At 36.9% G+C, this 21711-nt stretch overlaps 1 protein-coding gene across 1 annotated transcript in view; it reads right to left on the bottom strand.

Moving 5' to 3' along the window:
* THSD7B (thrombospondin type 1 domain containing 7B) overlaps positions 1 to 21711 on the bottom strand; it is a 627465-nt gene that overhangs the window by 542291 nt on the left and 63463 nt on the right. The window contains exon 4 of the mRNA XM_043573363.1: positions 10095 to 10340. Coding sequence (XP_043429298.1) covers positions 10095 to 10340 — 246 coding nt within the window. The remainder of the gene's footprint in view (positions 1 to 10094; positions 10341 to 21711) is intronic.

The raw sequence follows: 21711 nt of genomic DNA, 5'->3' as shown, positions 1-21711 counted from the left end.
AATACCTTCTGTATGCCTACTTTATGCCAGGCACTCCAATAACAGAAATAGGTGTGTTACCTCATTAAAGTGTCCCAACAAACCCTGAGGAAAATATTATTTCTGCTTTTACAGATGGGATAATTGGAATAAAAAAGAAGTAATTCTTCGAAGGTCATAAGTAATTGGAAGAGCAAGATTCAATGTCAGATTTATTTTTCTTTAATGAAATGGCAGGTAGATTAAAATAGCAAATGGCAAACCAATGAAACATGATCAAAGGATACTGAAAATAAGTTCAGTAGGCAATAGGTAGCTACCTGTCCAGCCATTATGAGGACAAGTAAATGTTGGTCTTGGTCTGAGGAAGTGGGTTCTTGACTAAAGAAAAAAAAATCTCTTTTTGTTGGTGGCAAAGATAATGCCAGTGACAACTAACTGATAATGTTTTATACTGCCTATATATATATTTTTTTCTTTCAGTCTCAAACAAAAATAAAGTTTGAGAATATTTTACAGCCAACTTATAATTAGAGCACTGTAGCAACATAGGGTCAAGTTTTGGTGCTTTCAGGATATAATTTAAAAAAAGAGAAATAATATATAAGCCAAATTAAAGGATCCCTAACTATAAAAATTAAAATTCCCATTAAACCTTACAGAAGGTAACTTTAGGCCTGAAATCAAATTCTCCATGTTGCTCCCTGCTGATTAGAGTGTTAAGTAAACTTGTCATGATCCATTCATGTGAAAACAGCTCCAATGTCCCCACTACTAGTGAGAGAGCACACCTCCAACCACTCTGGAACCCCACCCTCTGAGAATGGGAATGCTGATAACTCAAATACTGAATGCACAAGGAAAACAGCTGATGCAAGGGCATTCTAGTTAACATAAAGATACGTATGAGAGCCTGAAGGCAGGGGGAGGGCTAGAAAGAAGGACTCCCTAGAAAAAGAAAGAGGCCTGTCCAAATAGTAAGGGAATCACTTACACAACCACATGTTCATTAATCCTTTCTTTCAACAAATAATTCCTGAGCTCCAATTATGTGCCAGGCAAGATTTCAGACAATAGAAATGCACAGCAGTAGGCAAGACAAAGCCCCTGACCTTGAGAAGAGAAAGAACTATTTCCGTGCCATGACCAGGGAAGCCTTCAGAATCCTGAAGAACATGAGGGAATGAGCGGTCAGGGAGCATTCTAGGCAGAGAAGAGCACATCCAAAGTTTCCAAAGAGACCGAGTGTTTGGCACTCTCTAGGGTATCGCAGAAGCCAGTGTGGCTGGGTCAGGTGGGTTAGGATAAGAGGGAGAGAAAATGAGCAGTAGTCAGGAGCCAGTCTATAAAGAACATAGTAGGCCAGAGTTAGGACTGTGAGTGTTATTCTAGATGTGTCAGGAAATCATTGCAGAGTTTTGAGAACGGTAATATGGTGTGATTTAAAGTTTTAAAGATCATCCTGGCTACTGAGTGAAGAATAGACTATGGGGGGTGCGAAGGAAGGAGACAAATTTGGAAGGCTTTGCTCATCTAGGAAGGATGATGGTGGCTTCAACTGAGGCAGTCATAGTGAATGTGGTGAGAAGTGACCAGGTTCTGGATATGATGTGAAGGTAGGGACAGCCTTCCAATGGATTAGATAGAGATGAGAGAGAAAGGGAGGAGTGAAGAATGATTCCAAATTATTTTTTTTCCCCAAGTATTAGCACCACAGTGTGTTGGCAATGAATTCTTAAATGAGACAGCCCAGAAAAGGGGACAAGAACCCAGACATCAGGGAAACCATGTATTATAACTGAGAAACTCAGTTTTTCTTCATTTACTTTCTAGAATCTGTTTTCCAAATCCTTCTCCCATGCCTGAAACTCATTGCCCAATATTCTTATATGGTCCCTATAATTTAAGTCTCCTTTTAGGAAATGGTCAATAAGTATATTCACATGATACATATTAAAAGTTACGAGTTTAATTGCCATGCTGAGCACTGGGTGATGTACAGAATTGCTGAATCATTATATTCTACACCTGGAACTAATAAAACACTGCATATTAACTATATTGGAATAAAATAAATACTGAAAATGTTAACATTAAATATGTTATGATTCTAAAGAAGTATTTGCAGCTTAAAAGAAGAAACCAAGATTAAGTCAAAGAAATTTCTAATGGCAGAAATACATATTCCCATTAAGAGATATAGGAGACAAATTGTGGACTAGGAAAAGTGATTTGAGGCCCTGAAATTCATTTGCCAAGATAACCAGCTTGTCTTCCAGACAGTGATGTTGTCTAACTCAAGGAATCCTGTACTTAAACTATTCTTCAAACAGAAGGGGGATAGCAGAAGGAGTAAGGAATGAACTCATTGCTGTGAAGCAATGAGTAGAGACATCGTAAATTAGCAAAGACAAAATTAGAAAAGAAGGCACATTAGCAACTCTTTTTAAAAGACCTCCATCCTACTAATGTGACATAAAGTGATTCTAATAGCAACAGGATGGCAGGACCATCAGAGTTTTATAGCAACCTCTGCCCTTTAGAATGTATGCTTTATCACTTCCACAAGGCTTAGAATTGCTTAACGTGTGGATTTCTTTTCTCCTACTAAAGACTTGGATTTAAAGCAAAGCAACATGGAACAGAATCTTAAGCGATTTAATGATGACAGATTGAAAGAATAATTGCATTAGTTAATGGTCATGTTTTGACTAAGCACATATAGATTTGCAAACAATCTTGGAATTGAAACCCTAGTGCAAGGTATTCAAATTAAATGTGTGTATATTAAAAATCAGTGTACTGCAGCATGACTAATTTATGATAATGTCTGTTGTCCTTTTAAAGTTGTAAATGCATTTAGAAAAGAATTAACTTGTCATTTTTTTTTTTTTTGCTGAACAGACGACCAAAATAAAGGGAACAGATCAAGCTTTATATATTTTATGCTCTAGTAATTTTTTATTGAATACAGTGAGACCATTGATTATGGAAAGCTACTCTGAAGTGCAAAGCTCTTTGCCCTTCAGCAGCTGGCTTTGCCAGCCAAACTCCACATAGGTATTATTAATAGACTTGTATCACTATGCACAGCACTTAGCAGTACGTTAACTTTTCTTACACTAACAGGGGAACAAATCTTCCATCCAAGAGGACTTAAAGTGGCACAATAGGGACTCATGAAAAAATATGTACCAGTAAAAGATAGATTCAATAAAGCATCTGCCTTCTCCTGTTGAAACAATTTATAGATATTTGAAACCATTGTTTCTTATCTAACACACAGTCTCCTGAGGGCTCCAGGTCATGACTCCTTTATTCCTCAAGCTGTTTAATCAAAACAGTTAACAACAACAACACAAAAATCATCCTTAACGAATCTATGAATTCATTTAAAAAATGTACTGAGTTCCTATTAGGTACAGAGTGCTTGTTTGCACTGTGGTAGATGATCACCAGCAGATTCAGAAGATATGGTAGGTGATATTCATGCCGTTCTGTTCTGGAAGGCAAACTTTTACAAACTGAGACTGTGATCTCATTTCTCACCCTTTCTGAAGCTACTCCTACAACCGAATGAAAATAGAAACTTCTTATCTGGAAAACCAGGCACACTGTTAGCAGAAGAAAGGTGGCCATTGGGCACAATATCAGATCAAGCTTCATGTGTCCATCCCTTCCCTGGGTAGTTGTTCTTATTTAATCTCCTTGATGATGTCAGTTTCAGCTGCTCTTTATAAGAAGTCACTCTAAATCCTTCACACATATTACATAATAAGTAAAATCATGGAAGAAAGTACCATGTGCATAATATTGTTCTGTAACTACCCTACATTTGAACATTCACTCATTCATTCATTGTTTGCTGAGCATTTACTATGAGCCAGGCATTTTTATAGGTGTTAACCATTCGAAGGTAGAGGAAAAAAGTAAATGAACAAAAAAGTAAATAAACATCCCTACATATGGGATGATTTGTAAGAACATTACCAACTATTATAAACATTCTTAAAGGATATGGTAATCATGTTCTGGATGCTCTAGTTCAACATACAAATTTTTGATTGTGTAATGATGTGAAAGTGAGACTCATTCAGTAGAAACCATACTTTGAATTTTGATCTTTTTCCACCCAGCAATATGCAATCTGATACTCTCATGATCAATGAGCTGCAGCTCCCAGTCAGCCATGTGATCACAAGGAAAAATTATAGATACACTTACAACCATTCTGTATCCATGTAACCATGCTGTTTTTCACTTTCAGTACAGTAGTCAATAAATTACATGAGATATTCAGTACTAGTATAAAATAGGCTTTGTGTTAGATGATTTTGCCCAACTATAAGCTAATGTAAGCATTCTAAACACATTTAAGGTAGGTAAGGCTAAGCTATGATGGTTGGTAGGTTAGGTATAGTAAATGCATTTTCAACTTACAATCGTTTCATCCTGCCATGGGTTTATTGAGAGGTTACTCCATCATAAGTCAAAGAAGATCTCTTACAAGATTCTTAATATGCACGAACTAAGTGAACAAAGACTGAACGTTTTCAGTCTCCTGAATTCTCTAGAAATTAACAGTGACAGGCTGAAGCAGGTGTTGGACAAACATCTCTTCACAACACAGCAACCCTGTTCCAGCACTTACAGAATTCCAATGGGCAAAGAAAGCCAATAATCAAGCAAAGTTTTCCCTGCCATCCTTTTCCTTAGCTCTATCCCTGGTTTCAATATCATCTACAAAGATCTGTCAACTAATCCCCAGAGTTTTCTCAAGGAAAAATAATTTTTTCTGGAAAATCTAAAGTTGGGTGGAGTGCCTAAAAGAGATGTTAGGGAGAATCAGGCTGGTCATGGCTTGTGGACGAAGGGTGTTGTACAGAGAAATCAAAGTAGGCTGCAGGAGACACAGACACATTCCTCAGCGTGAGTGTGCACAGATAGATCATAATAAGGATAAATTCATGCATACCAGAGACAAGGACAGATGGATCATGAGAGCCAATCTATTCAGTGTCAGACCCAAACAGTGAAACAATGTTTTACAAATTGGCTTTTCTGTGCAGTAATATCACAGTATATGTAATAGGATCAACCACACAGCTTCTGCCTTAAGATCTTCTTGGGAGTTTTAGTCTACATCCGTCACTGTCACCTTTTAATACTGCTGTCTTCTATTCAATTTCAAATTCTAAATGATCATTTAAGAGACAGAACAGCCATTTTTTTTTTGCATGAAAACTGTTGTCTCCTGATGAAGTGGTGAAAGTTGCTGGTAGGTCATCTGAGGTGTCATTTCCAGGAAAGGTGTTGACACTTTTCAATATGTTTGTGTGTTATGGTATCTTCAGCCTAACATAAACACAAGGGATCTGGAGTCACAGTTGTTCCGGCATCAGGTCATGCCTCAGTTATCTGACATTAAGCATTTAAAATACTTTCCTGGGGGGCCTGCTTGGGTGGCTCCATTGGTTAAGCTTCCCACACTTGTTTTCAGCTCATGTCATGATCTCATGATTCATGGGTTTGAGCCCTGCATCAAGTTTTACACTGATAGTGTGAAGCCCACTTGGGATTCTCTCTGCCCCCCTCTCTCTCTGCTGTTTGTTTTCTCTCTTTCTCTCTCTCCAAAAATAAAAATAAATAAATAAGTAAGTAAGTAAATAAATAAATAAATAAAACTTTCCTTATGCTATCTAGTAAACGGGGCCACCTTATTTACAGTCTTAGAATGATTTTCACCATCCTCTTAGTTCAGATGTAGGATCGAATACTTCAGATGTTAATCAGGACATAAGAAAAAACACAAGTACCAAGGTAGCTTATAAAACACATCTTTCAATGTTTTGAGGTAGAGAATAGCATAGTGCCTAAGGTCATGATGCCCAATGGCAGGAGATAAACACACCCAGAGAAAAGATGACAAGTGACAAGCAGACTTCTCCCATCTCTCTCATTTCTATTCCCACCTCACAATATACAGTGTGAGTGCTTAATGTTACGTTGGAATGGACATAAACCTACAAGTAGCCCGAATGCTGAAGGAAGGGGTTTCTTGGAGTCTATACATGTCTTGGTTAAAACCATACTCTTGAAACAAGCCTAAGGCTGTACTACACTAACTTCTTTATAGTTGTATAATTTCCTATGTTATTGTAACAGACTAGCTTCTGTCTCTTTTCAAGTTTACGTAAGCTGGTTGCCCCAAGGAACTACCAAGATGTTCTGGTCTCAGAGAGCACTTGTGGAATGGGCTTCTCTTGCTTACCATTCCTTTCATGGGATCATGCCTCAGGGATTGGCACTCGTAATGTTTAGAGCTAAAATGTTTACCGCTGAAGTCTAGCTGGTGAGACGAATAGCCCCAAAGCTATGTAGCTAAAGAACTTTTACAGCAGTATTAATATGCAGGACCTATGGTACTTCTCTAGCTCTTCCCTCTTCTTGGAGTATTCTTCCCCTAATTACTTAAAAGCTAATTTCCTCACTTCCTTCAAGTTCCCCCACCAGTTCAAATGAGGCAACTGTAATGACTCTGTTTAATTCTGTAACCTGAGCTGACCCCACATCCCAGCATCCCAGCAACCCTACTGTAATGTCTGATTTTTTTTCATAGCTCATGCACACAGTATATAGCTTATTTTATTTATTATATTTATTTGATGTACCTTCACTAAAATTTAAGCCCCATGACAAGGAGAGGACTTTGACTGTTTTGTTCTCTGAGGTATCACAAACTTGGCACATAGCAAGAGGTCAATGTACATTTATTGAATGGATGAGCATGTTTCCTATAGCAAAGATGGTGGAAAGTAAAAGCCAAACAGCATTCTGAGAGACTTTAGAAAAGCATCATGAAGAGTCACAGAAATGTACATTTTCCTGCTGGGGAGAAATATGGTGAATTGGATTGCTTGATATATATGACTTGCTCATGAATTCTGGGAAAGGAGAAATGGACATTTTTGTTCCCTAATAGACTTTTTGTTTCCACTTCCCTTGTTCACAATGAATTTTAATCACCATGTCGCACTAGAAACCAAACTTAGTACGCAGCCTTTGTGCTTTCCTGTGGTAGATGCCACAGCTCAGATTTCAGACAAATAAGAACGTCAGCCAATGTTAATTTTGTTGTTATTTATGCATTCTCCTGGAATCAGTCACTAACATACCTTTCTCCCTAGGAAACACAGGTTGGTATTCAGTGACTTTTCTAAGATTCATATTTCCTACAAATTCACCATTTGAGAAGGTTTTTAAAAAATGTCAAACTAAGTAATGTTTCCAAACAGCAGAACTAGAAGGTCAGGTCCACCGCCAATGAAATTTGTCACATCTATTTTCAGATGTTAAGGTTCAATCAAATGAAGAACAATAAAGAAATTCATCTTGGATGCATCTTGAATTATTACCATTCCACACTATTTTGTTGGGAAAAAATGATACATATAAACACATGAATATGTGTATATATACCTTTATCTGTGTATGTGTCTTCACTACAACTATCATGAAAGTAATGGAAAGAATACTGACTTGGAGCCAAATAGACTTCAATATGAACAACATCAGTTTGCATCCCTTTTACTCTCAAAACTATCCTATTTTGATGAGAAATTTTATGTTCTTCTAAATAATCTTTGTTAAATTTCTGATATAGTTATTGGTGAACAGTAGGTACTCAATAAAAAGTAGCCATTATTTAACAAATACAGATGCAACTCAACTTTCTCATGATCATCAGAGAGAAATTGTTCTGACTTCTAAGAAAACTGTAATCATTTTCAACACAGAAAATAGAGGTAAAAATGGAAGGATGTCTATAAATTAACATTTGGAAGAGGTCACTAGCCATTTCATGTAAGGAATGAAAGAAAAGGGGATCAATGTCTATTTCATCATTAAACCTAGATTCTATTCCTAGAAGCCTAACATTGAGAACCCTTCTGAATTAGGCCTCCATAGAGAAAAAGATTTCACATTACCCAGAAGAAATAATTTCCTACCTCTTTAAATTACCATAGTATGCCTTCAAAGGAAAGGAGGTAGTATCTTTCCGGAGGAAATGAACACACCTCCAAACAGCAACAATAAGGGTTGCCATCTTGGTAGTGCTTCTATGTGCTGAGTACTGAGACTGACAGTTTACATACCTCGTCTGCAGGTGTTCAACCCTCAACACAGGCAGTATAATTAGACACATTTTATTGAAAAGGGAAATGTCTTATAGAAGTTGTATAGCTTTCCCCAAAACACACAATTAATAAATGATGGTAATATAATTTTGATCCAGGTCTATCCAAAATCAAAAAGAACAAAGATATCAGGATTTATGTGATTTCCAAATCCCATGCTGTCCCTTAATATCAGTGTTTTCATTTTATTTTTAGAGAGAGAAAGAGTGTAAGACTGTGAGCACGGGAGGGACAGAGGTAGGAGAATCTTAAGCAGGCACCACACCCAGCACGGAGCCTGATGTGGACTCCATCTCACAACTGTGAGATCACAACCTGACCCAAAAATCAAGAGTAAGACACGTAACTGACTGAGCCACCCAGGCACCCCCTAATATCAGTGTTTTTAAAGACTGGACACATACACAACTAGGGAGAATTCTGTGAGACAGTAAGTTAATCTGTAAAGGATAATAAACTACATCTATCTCTTCTGCTTCTGAGGTACAGAATGATATGAATCTAAGGGGTCAACTTGGTAAAAAATGAACAATCAGTATGTGAGGACTTGAATGCACACTGATTTCAATGGTGAAGTGGAGGGAGTGGCTAAGAATCTGACAACAGGCATTTGTCCCTTTATTCCTCTACCCCTGCCCCACCCGATATACACATTATTTCAGGTGCAAGAAATAGCTAAGCTCATCAATAATGCCTGTTGAGTTTGACTGTTAGATTAATTGCTACAAGAAGATATTTTTTTTTTTTTGCCTCATTTTACTTTTCACTGGGGAACTGATTCTCGAATTCTACAAACTACAAAAAAACAATAGGAAAGGTCTATCTAAAATAGCTACATATTTAACAGATAGAGCTCAGGGCAGCTGTCCAGCAGGAATTACCACAAATTTGTCCCCCAAAGACTTCTGAATAGCCAGCTGCAAATGACTTACGTCATTATCAGACTTGGCCTACCATAATACAAGAACACAGAGAAAAATATACTGGAGGCCTTCACCAAGGGTCATACCTACAGTCAGGCAAAATATAAACAATATAAAAATATTAAAATACAGCTACTAATCTAGGTCAATGTTTTTCTCAAAATTCTCTGCATTAGAGATGATGTCATAGGGTAGCATGTATTAGGGATTGATTCTGTATACATTAGACAATGTATTAGGGGCTGTATATTAGAAACAGTTTCATAGGGTAGCAGTAACATTTAGAGACAGAACTGCATTAGAACTGGGGTGTCACCACCCATTAGCTATGTGACATGAAAAAATATTTAAGCAACAACAGCCTCATTTACAAAATGACGATGCTATGAATAGCCTCTTAACTTGTTACAAAAATCAGGTGTGACAAGTCAGGCAATGATAACTAATGGTTATTGAGCAATTATTATGTGCCAGGTTCTGGATGAAGTTAGTACTGCTAAATGAGTAAACTAAGGCACTATACTTAAGTTCCTTGCTGAAGTTCACAAATTTAGAAAATCACAGAAATAGGATTAGAGCCCAGGGAATCAACACAGCCCATGCTCTTAAAGCACTGTGCTAGACTGCTTAGTATGGATCTCTATACTGAGTAAAGACACAACAGTTAGAAGTCACAGCTACTGGGGCGCCTGGGTGGCTTAGTCGGTTGAGCATCTGACTTCAGCTCGGGTCATGATCTCACAGTCTTTGAGTTCGAGCCCACGTCAGGCTCTGTGCTGACAGCTCAGAGCCTGGAGCCTGTTTCAGATTCTGTGTCTCCCTCTCTCTGACCCTCCCCTGTTCATGCTCTGTCTCTCTCTGTCTCAAAAATAAATAAACGTTAAAAATTTTTTTAAAAAAGTCACAGCTACTGTTATTATTGTTGAGATCCCTACACCACATAAAATGAGGTTTTGTAGAACACTGAATACTCATGCCAAAGAATGCACAATACCTGGGACATGGCTGCAAAAGTTCTTCAACAATGCAGGCTTCTTTCTCAAGAAGTTCAGGACATTCCTTTCCACCTCCAATAGCAATGTGCTTCACATTCCGGCTCCTGCTTCTGAATCCTGGTGAGAGACTTCCTGAACGACACGTCTTGGAGCAAGGGCTCCAAGACGACCACTCAGTGGTTTCACAGTCTTTCGGCATGATGCAGGACTGGACAGTCAAAGGGAAGGAGTCTTGTGTGCAAAGGCTGAAAGAATAGAAGAAAAAAAAAAACAGTAGGGTGTAGATTAAACAGATGCAACCAACATTATGAAGTGCCTGTTAAGGGGGAAAAAAGCCCTGAAATTTGATATGAGCTTTCAAAGGATTTTAAAAAATGTTAGAGGCATCATGATAAAATAATGAAGAACATACATCTTAAAAATGTATGTTCTCTTTTATCTGCAACTGTGAAGTGATTTCACTCTAGCAAAACACACATGTACACACTTATACCTTGTGCAAAGCATTATGAGAAATAACGACATTACCAGCAACAACCAAACTACAGAGGGAGCCCATATGTGCACTGACTGATGAATGGATAAGGAAGATGTGGTACACATATAGAATGGGATATTACTCAGCCATCAAAAAGAATGAAATCTTGCCATTTGCAACAATGAGGATGGAGCTAATGTATTATGCTAAGCAAAACCAATCAAAAAAAGACAAATACCATATGATTTTAGTCATATGTGGAATTAAAGAAACAAAACAGATGAACATGTGGGAGGGTGGGGGAGAGGAAAGAGGGAAACAAACCGCAAGAGACTCTTACTGATAGAGAATAAACTGAGGGTAGATGGAGGGAAATGGGTGGGGGATGGGGTTGATGGGCTAGAGGGGTGATGGGCCTTAAGGAGGCTACTTGTGATGAGCGCTGGGTGTTGTAAATGATGAATTCCACTCCTGAAACCAATATCGTACTGTATGTTAACTAGCTAAAATTTAAATGTAAAAAATTAAAATAAAAAAATATAATAAAATACAAAAAAAAGAAGACAAAGAAGGAGGTTCTTCTAGTGTGTTGTCACCTGCACTATAACTTACAGCTGCCATTTACTGACTGGTTCCCACGTGTCACACACACTGTGCTGTATCTCACAGGTACTTTTTCGCAGCAATCCCATGAGTTTATGTATTATTATCTCCATTTGTAGAACATTTAAGCTCAAGAAGGCTAAACCATTTGTCTAAGGTCAAACAAAGGTAAAGGTAAGCTGTAGAGTATTGATCTATCCACTCTTTTCATTCTGGGCTATGAAAAAAACAAATGTGGTATCATGTTTCCCCACACCAGTAGGCTCTGAGCATCAGTTTCCTCATTTGCAAAATTCAGGTGCTATCAAATACTAACAATCTAGTTGGGAAACAAATAAATAAAGAGATGGGATAAGTGATAATGTGATGAATTCAACATGAAATAATTTATAATGATGAGGAGAAAAGTTGATGAGTCAGTGATAGACCATCTGGAAAGGCCAGGAGGATGGGAGGGGGTGAGGGTTTCTAAGAGAGAAGGACATATGAGCTGCATTTCTTTTAAAGATTGATAGGAGCTTCCCAGGCACAGAAAGAAGACTATTTTAGGCCACCAAAATAGCATATTTGAAGCCTTGATATAAAACTTTGTGGGGATGGAAACCAGTGTTATGCCAGAGCTGGATGTACTGTTTCACAAGAACTAACTAGTAACTTTTCACGAATTTTGCAAGCCAGTTGATTTCACTCAGATAGCTTAAAAATGGCCATGGTAGGAGTATTTACACTGCAAAAATCAACAGATGCTACTAATCAAGCCCCTCAGCCCCACCTTACCCTGACACCCCACCCCCAAGAACAGGTACTTAAATATTTATAAGCACACCAAAGGGCGGGGGGAAGTAAAAACCAATTTGTCAACTGTCATAATTTTTCAATTTATAAAGCATAAAGTTCAAAGAGGAAAGTGGATAGATATTAGGTTTGTGAATTCTTCAAAAGTATATCTGGAAAGACTTCACGTCATCAGCTAAGAAATTTGGATTTAACTGAGCATTAAATAATTTTAACTGAGGAAAATCAGACCCCACTAGGAAAATAATATTTTACATATTAATCAGTGTTCTTATTATTTTTTTTTTACTTTTTTTTGTTGTTAGCCTTTTCCTTATTATGTCAAAGGCATCCATTACCTTGGGGAAGAAAAGGATAATTTTGACAGGAACACAAGTCAATATATGTTCAAATACTGACTTCCCAAAGTGGGCGAGTGAAATCTGGTGGAGTAATGAACTAATCAGGATTAGGTAATGGTTGTTCTGCATATTTCTGACTTGTGAAAATAATGCTGATAAGGAAGAGTCAACAACAGGGAAAGGGATTATAGAAGGTTATGTGCAGGGGAGAATAAAACATGATCAAATTTAAGCAAATTATAGTGAGGTTTCCATATTGATATCTTTCATTCCTTCATGAAGCCATGGAGAGTTAGTGTGGCTTTCAGAAGTCACAATGATATAAGATAAACCGTGTGTGTGTGTGTGTGTGTGTGTGTGTGTGTGTGTGTATTCAAGTCTATTCAGATCATATTCCTTTCAAAATGAAAAAAGACAATGTATACCTTATTACCATTGCTCACTCCAATGTTACATTTTGGGAGCTTGGGGTTAAGACATACTAGGAAGAACCTCTCTTGAAAATGCCCCACCTGTATCAGAATGTACTGTCTCGGTGCATTGTGGAAGTACGGGGAGAAGACTGTCTCTTTTGTTGTATAATACAACAGAAACATCAAGAAGTTTCTAGGTTTTCATTTTTCGGAAATTGTTATGGGCTTCCAAATTCATATATTGAAGTACTAACCCTCAGTACCTGAGAATGTGTCTCTATTTGAAGAGTCTTTAGAAAGGGTATTAAGTTAAAATGAGGTCACTAGGGTTAGCCCGAATCCAGTATGAATGGTCTCCTTACAAGAAGAGATTAGGAAACAGATACAGAGAAGGAGGACTATGTGAAGACATAGAGAGAAGACAACTGTCTACAAGCAAAAGAGAGAGAGCTCAGAAGAAACCAACCTCATTGACACCTGATCTTGAACTCTCCAGACTCCAGAACAGTGAGAAAATTAATTTCTGTTGTTTCAGCCACCCAGTCAGTGATACTTTGTTAAGGCAGCCCTAGCACACTAATACAGAAATTTAGTGATGTTTTTCAATTTGTGTGTTTTTAGAAATACACAAAATTTGCATGTTTTAGAGAAAAGTCTCACCTTCCAAGATGGACTTAATTCCTTTTATAAAGAAGGTCCCACACAATACAGTTCTCTGTCTACAGTTGTGGTGGTTTTGGTTTGGTTCTTCCCATTTACCAGCTTTCACTCTCGGTTGCTCATCTTCCCCATAATGACTTTTCCTACTGGATCAGTAGAATGGATAACAAGACTTGCAAGGAGTTGCAGGGAATAATCAGGAAATTTTGCATTTTTGAAAAGGAATCCTAATTTTTGGAACTAGGAAGAGCATATGTTCCACTGATTACATATTTACTTACTTATTTTTTTAATGTTTATTTATTTTTGAGAGCATGGGCAGGGAAGGGGCAAAGAGAAAGGGAGACAGAGAATCCCAACCAGGCTCCATACTGTCATCAGAGTCCAATGCAGGGCTCAAACTCATGAACCATGAGATCACGACCTGAGCCGAAACCAAGAGTCAGATGCTTAACCGACTGAACCACGCAGGTGCCCATATTTACTTATTTTTAGTGTTATTCTCACAAACCTACCTTCTTGGTTAAAAAAAAATCATAAACGCTGCCACATAGATCCCTGGTCTACTTTGATCAGTGAAATTCCATTTTACTGGAATAGGTAGACAAGCACTAAGTGGTGAATAAGAAATATTTGAGACTTGAAGTTTGCATCACAATATGTTAGCATAACCTTAGTCTCCCGGCTACTTAGCTTCACTATCTGCAGGAAAAAATAATAAAATGTGATTTACTCACCCCCTATCATAGTCATAATAACTTTTAGTATGTGTAAAATCACCTTATAAACTAAAGCCCATAAGAAATATTATTGTCTACACATAGAAATGGGAATAAAACTTTTCATAGAAGGTGGTATTTTTAATAAAACAGACATAAACTGTGGATTTGTCTTTTTAAAAAAGAGATGCTATGTAATTATATCTCCTTGACATTTACAGAACACATCATTTGTAAATTACTTCACAAGTATTCACTGTAAAGGAAATCACTGAAACTAAAAATTACTCTAATAATTCTTACTTCCTATGGAAATATAAGGAAATCTCTTTAGAAAAAAAAGAACAGAAACTCATATAAGATAAAAATCAAGAGAAAGGTATCCTCCCTTCATCAAAACTTCAACAGTTAAAATAATGTTAAATACCTCAAACATTCAGAAAAGTAGACTTATATAACACATACTCCAAGACTTAACTAGCAGAAATGAACATTTATGTCAAATTTTGTTAAGTAAATAAAAAATTACAAATTCAGATAAAGTTCCCTATGTCTCTTGTGATGCATTTCAAGCTGTCTTTTTCAGACACAGCCACTAACCTGACATTGATTTTTAGTATTCTATACAATGTTTTGTTTTGTTTTTTAATTTTTTTTTCAATGTTATTTTATTTTGGGGACAGAGAGAGACAGAGCATGAACGGGGGAGGGGCAGAGAGAGAGGGAGACACACAATCGGAAACGGGCTCCAGGCTCTGAGCCATCAGCCCAGAGCCCGACGCGGGGCTCGAACTCCCGGACCGTGAGATCGTGACCTGGCTGAAGTCGGACGCTTAACCGACTGCGCCACCCAGGCGCCCCTCTACAATGTTTTTATACTTTAGATAAATATGTATATGCTCATAACTATCATATAGCATTCATTGTCTTGCATGTTGCTAAGACATGTTCCTCACTTAATATTATGACTTTTAGATCTATCTATGTTGACAAATACAGATAATGTTCATTTATTTTTACTGTTTGTATGAGTATATAGCAATTCATTTATTCATTTTCCCATTACTGCACCTTTTGGTTGTGGTTAATTTCTTGCAATTCCAAAGGATTATGAATTGAGCCTCTTTTTATGTCTGTCCTACACATGTGTAAAATATTTTCTTCAGTATTTTTGCCTTGAGTCGGGCCATAAATATTCATATAATCAAATGTACTAGGTATTATGAGATTTCTCCTTTCTTACATGCCTTAAAGAGGTATTATCAGACTTACTTTTTCAAAATGTTGGAAAATTACATTTGTTTTTTGAGCTTACCATTGAGCTTTATATTCTTCTTGAATCTTTAATGACTATTCAGACTTCATCTCTTGTGAAGTGACCATTCACATTGTTTGTCCATTAGGGTAGACTGCCTAACGCTCACCTTTTTCCCAAAATGGGAATTCCCCTGTCCTTGCTTCATTGTATACACCTGGATGTTAGCTCCATGAAAGCTGATTGGAGGAAGGGAGCTGTCAGGGCACTCTCACAAACTACATACAGATCTGCATTCCATCTGCATATTCACAGAATGATGTTTCATATTTACCTACATTCTATAGGTAAGGGAGTAACTTTTAGGCCTATTGGACACATCTATCATCAGAGTTACTTAGCGCCTATAATTGTTAGGCCTCCCAAGAATCTTGTATTAATGGGGCGCCTGGGTGGCTCAGTCAGTTAAATGTCCGACTTCAGCTCAGGTTGTGATCTCATCATCGGTGAGTTCAAGCCCCCCGTCAGGCTGTGTGCTGACAGTTCAGAGCCTGGAGCCTGCTTCAGATTCTGTGTCTCCCTCTCTCTCTGCCCCTCCAGCACTCACACTCTGTCTCTGTCTCTCAAAAATGAATAAATGTTAAAAAAAAAAAAAGAATCTTGGGGCACCTGGGTAGCTCAGTCAGTTAAACGTCTGACTACAGCTCAGGCCATGATCTCATGGTTCGTGAGTTCGAGCCCCATGTCAGGCTCTGGGCCGTGGAGCCTGCTTCGAATTCTGTGTCTCCCTCTCTCTCTCTCTCTCTCTCTCTCTGCCCCTCCCTGCTCTCTTTCTCTCTCATAAAATGAATAAAACATTAAAAAAATTTTTTTAAAAAGAATCTTATATGAGAATCAAATAGGTTGTGGCAATAAACCCTGAAATCTGAACGATTTAGCAAAATAACTGTTCATTTTCCTTTTGCATACAGCTCAGTGCGAACTCTCCTAGGAGGCACTCTACCTGAAGACTTAAGGATCTAGTTTGTGTTCATCTTACATATTCACTGTCTAGAATACACGGCTTCCACGTGGAGCTTCAGGAAGGGAAGGCAGAGGAGGAAGATGGCCCAAAGTGATTTAGAACTTTAGCCTAGAAGTGGCTTACATTACTTCTGTCTACATTTCATTGGCCAAATCAGTCAAATGGCTCCAATATAACTGCATAGAAGACAGTGAAATATCTTCCTCCGAGCCCCGGAAGAGGCGAAAATGTGATAACCACATAGCTGTGTGTCTCCTCCAGCTGCGCCATGTAAACTGATTTGCTTCCTGCAGATCTTTCAACTGCAAGGGAACTCTCAGCTGGTTTCCACTCTGCTCGGTGAAAACCCTCATCTGTCTGCTTCCCGGCTCCCAACATTTGGTGACATTTCTATTTAGCTGCCAGATCCTTCCCTATTATACTCATCCTTGAGAGTTTATGCCTTTTTTATTCCTTTACTGTTAGGTAAGTGGGGTTCTAGAATATAGCAGTGATAAATGATTATGTTCATCTTGCCATATTTAACAAGAAGCCTGAAAAGTTACTTGACACAGAGCTTTGTTAAAGCCACATAAGGATCCAATCTATAAATTAACAAATTCCCGAAGAGCTAAATCTACACGACACATGGAAAACTTACTGGTTAGAAGTCATTAAAATGTATAAGTATCAAATATTGGAAGCATGTTCATTTTCATTAATCTTATTCTAAATTATGTAGTTTGTTTATAGAATTTAATACTTCCAAAATATGTTATGTAGTTAGAAAGTTATTTTTATGGAAGTGAAACTGCAACTAATCTGGGCCATTTGAAAGCAGTTATTCTAATGATTTAGCAAAGGCACTGCTATCCATCTGGCAGCAGCTCACCCAATCACAGCAGACTAACAAGAGAACAGTGGCTTTGAGCTAACAGATTCTTAGAGAATGATCGCAAGATTACATCACGAAAATAACACTGGGGAATAAAATGTGAATGGAGAAATGAAGAGAAATGAACCAGAACTGAGACTGGCTTAAAAAAGAATACATTTGAGAAATAAGATAGAATACATGTTACTTATGTTAATGATTTTGACTCCAAACTAGTAGCATTTTTCTGACACCGGTCAAACTAATTGGGATATCTGAAAAGAGAATAAGAATGCTAGCCCAAAGAAGAAAAAACAGGCACATAGCAAGTCTTATGTGAAACTCTGGATATTTTAGAAAGTGGACTAAAATGCAGAATGCCTATGACAATGTAAGATTCAGCAGGTAAAGACATTCAAGTAAGCAGAGTTTCTAAAATGTTGTCTGGAAGACAATTTGGAAAATGTAAGAGTTTAAAATTACGAAGAAAAAATATTAAGGATTACTGAGAAATTTTAGCTGGAATATTAGGAGTTTACTTCTTTTCTATAACCTGCTTTTTTGGCCAAATTCATCTGAGGTAAAAGATGTCTTGTTTAACAAAAATTATGTTTACGTTAGGTTAGAATGTGGAACCAAGGGGATGCTACTTAAGTTACTTAACTTTTTTTCTTTCTGATTCTCAATAAAATAAAACCAACCTATTGAAATGCCTCTGAATTTTTTCCCAGTTTTATCGAAAAATAACTGACATACATCACTATGTAAGTTTAACACATACAGCATGATAGTTTGATTTACATTATTGTGAAATGATGAACACAATAGGTTTAGCTAATGTCCATCTTACCAGATAGATAAAAATATAAAGAAGAAAAGAAAAAGTAAAAAAGAAATTTCTTTTTGTGATGAGGATTCTTAGGATTTACTCTATTTTTCTTTTAAAATGTTTATTTATTTTGAGAGAGAGAGAGCACGAGCAGGGGAGGGGCAGAGAGAGAAAAGCAGAGAGAATCCCAAGCAGGCTCCGTGCTGTCAGTGCAGAGCCTGATGCGGGGCTCAATTCCACAAACTGTGCCATCATGACCTGAGCTGAAATCAACAGTGACTCAACTGACTGAGCCACCCAGGCACGCATAGAATTTACTCTCTGAACTTCCCTATATATCACAGAGCAGTGTCAGCTATAGTCATCATGCTACATATTACATCCTTATGTACTTATGTATGTATTTATTTACTTATTTATTTTAAAATTGGAAGTTTTTATCTTTTGACCACCTTCCTCTGTTTCTACCACCTCCCCACCCTCTGTCTCTGGCAAGCATAAGTCTGATCTCTTTTTCTAGGAGGGTTTGTTTTTTTGTTTGTTTAAGATTACGCACTGCGTCTCCATTTCTCTCTGCTCCTCCCCTACTTTCACTCTCTCTCTCTCAAAAATAAATAAACATTAAAAAACATTTTTTTAAAAAAGATTACACATATACGTGAGACCATGTAGTATTTATCTTTTCTGTCTGATTTATTTCATTTAGCATAATGCCTTCAAGGTCCATCCATGTCTTCACAAATGGTAGGGTTTTCTCATTTATTCTGCTTGAATAATATCCAATTATACTAATTTAATACAATATATATAGTGTGTGTATATATACACATGTATATATACATCTGTATACATATGTGTGTGTATGTACACACAGATACAACACACACACTCTACAATCCACATTTTCTTTATCCATGCATCCATCAGTGGACACTTAGGTTGTGTCAATGAATGGTATTATACATATGGTGCTATGAACATGGGGGTGAAGGTATCTTTTTAATTTTTTTGTAATGTTTATTTATTTTTGTGTGTGAGAGAGAGACAGAGTGAGCGGAGGAGGGCAGAGAGAGAGTGAGACACAGAATCCAAAGCAGCTCCAGGCTCTGAGTGATCAGCACAGAGCCCGACGCAGGGCTCAAACGCACGAACCTTGAGATCATGACCTGAGCCGAAGTCGGATGTTCAACCGACTGAGCCACCCAGGCACCCCTGAAGATATCTTTTTAAAGTTAGTGTTTTCATTTCTTTTGGCTATATTCTCAGAAACGGAATTGAAAGACCATACTGTAGTTCAATTTTTATTTTTGAGGATCCTTCACACTGCTGTCCAAGTTACAATCCCACCAACGGTGCACAAGGGCTCTCTTTCCCCACATCCACACCAGCATTTATCTGTTGTCTTTTTGACGGTGGTCATTCTAACACACATGAGGTAATATCTGAATTTTAATTTGCATTTCTCTAATTACTAATGATGTTGAGCATCTTTTTATATATCTGTTGGCCATTTGAGTATCTTCTTTGAAGAAATGTTTATTCAGTTCCTTTGCCAATTTTTAAATTGGAGTATGTATTATGTATGTATGTATGTATATACGTATGTCTGTATGTACATATGTATTGAGTTGTATGATTCTTTAAATATATTGGATATTAACTCCTTATCAGATACAAGGTTTGCAGATACTTTTTTTTCCCATTCTGTATGTTATCTTTTCATTTTGTTGATAGTTTCTTTTGCTGTGCAGAAAAAAAACTTTTTTAGTTTTATATAGCCCCACTATATATTTTATTTTGTTTCTTGTGGTTAAGGTGTTACATCCAAAAAATCATTACCAAGATCCATGTCAAGGAGTGTTATTCTCTATTTTGTTTCTGGGATTTTCATGGTTTCAGGTCTTATATTTAACTCTTTAATCTATTTCAAGGGAATTTTTGCAAGTGGTATAAAATATGGGTTGAGTTTCATTCTTTTACAATATGGTACCCAATTATCCCAGAACCACTTATTGAAGAAACTTTCTTTTTTCCATTAAGTATTCTAGCTCCACTGTCAAATATTACTTGACCATATATGTTTGGGTTAATTTCTGGGCCCTAAATTTGTTCCATTGGTCCATTTATCTGTTTTTACTCCAGTACCATACTATTTTGATGACTACAACTTTTTCTAAGTTTATTGATTTATTGTGAGAGACAGAAAGAAAGTGGAAGGGGCAAAGAGAGGAAAACAGAAAGAATCCCAGGCAGGCTTCATACCATTGACACAGGGCTTGATGAGGAGCTCGAACTCACCAACCATAAGATCATGACCTGAGCCAATGGCATCATTGCTTAACCAATTGAGCCACCCAGGTGCCCATGATAACTATAGATTTATAGTATAGATGGAAATAAAAAAGTGTCCTGCCTCCTGCTTTTTTCTTCTTATGATTTATTTGGCTCTCTAGGGATTTCTGTGATCCATATAAACTTCAGGAGTATTTTCAATTTCTGTAAAAAATGTCATTGAAATCCTCATAGGGATAACATAATCTATAAATGGCTTTCGGTAATATTGACATTTTAACAATATTAATTCTGCTAACCCAGGAACATGAAATACCTTTCCATTTATTTGTGTCTTCTTTGATTTGTCATCAATGTTTTGTAGTTAGATATTTCAACTCCTTATTTAAGTATGTTCCTAAGCATTTTAACGTTTTTGATGTCATTGTAAAATAGGATTTATTTATTTATTTTTCAAAAATTTTGTTGTTAATGTATGGAAATGCTAGTAATTTTTGAATATTCATTTTGTATCCTGTAACTTTACTGAATTTATTGATTAAATCTAACAAATGGTGTTTTTTGTTGTTGCTGTTTCATTTTGTTTTAGGTTTTTTTGGTTGAATCTTTAGGATTTTCTATACAAAGATGTCATCTGCAAATAGAGACAATTTTACTTCTTCCTTTTTAATACTTATACCTTTATTTTTTCTTACCTGATTGCTCTAGCTAGGACTTCTAGTACTATGTTGAATAGAACTGATGAAAGTGGACACCCTTGTCTTATTCCTGATATTAGAGAAAAACCTTCCAACTTTTCAACACTGTGTTTGATGTTAGCTGTGGAATTTTCATAAAATGCCTTTACTATGTTGAGATATGTTACTTATATACCTAATTTATTAAGAATTTTTATCATAAATGGATGTTGAATTTTGTCAAATGCTTTTTCTGCATCTACTGAGATTCTTTCTTTCCATTAATGTAATGTATCACATTGATTGATTTGTGTGTATTGAAACATGTTTGCATCCAGAAATAAATCCCACCTGATCATAGCATACCATCATTTTAATGTGTTGCTAATTTCAGTTTGTTAGTATTTTATTGAGAATGTTTGCATCAATATTTATCAGGGTTATTGACCTATAGTTTTCTTTTCTAGCTGTGTCCTTTCCTGGTTTTGGTATCAGGATAGTGCTAGCCTCTTAAAATGAGTTTGGGACTGTTCCATCCTCTTTAATTTTTTGGAAGAGTTTGAGAAGGAATTGTGTTGATTCCTTTTCAAATGTGTGGTAAAATTCACCAGAAAAGTCATCTGGTCCTGGGCACTTCTATGTTGAGTGATTTTTGATTACTGAATCAATCTCCTTTA

Source organism: Prionailurus bengalensis, chromosome C1, assembly GCF_016509475.1.
Source record: "Prionailurus bengalensis isolate Pbe53 chromosome C1, Fcat_Pben_1.1_paternal_pri, whole genome shotgun sequence".
NCBI classification, from domain to species: domain Eukaryota; kingdom Metazoa; phylum Chordata; class Mammalia; order Carnivora; family Felidae; genus Prionailurus; species Prionailurus bengalensis.
The sequence above is the reverse complement of the archived record's forward strand: the minus strand, read 5'-3'. Positions and strand labels throughout refer to the sequence as shown.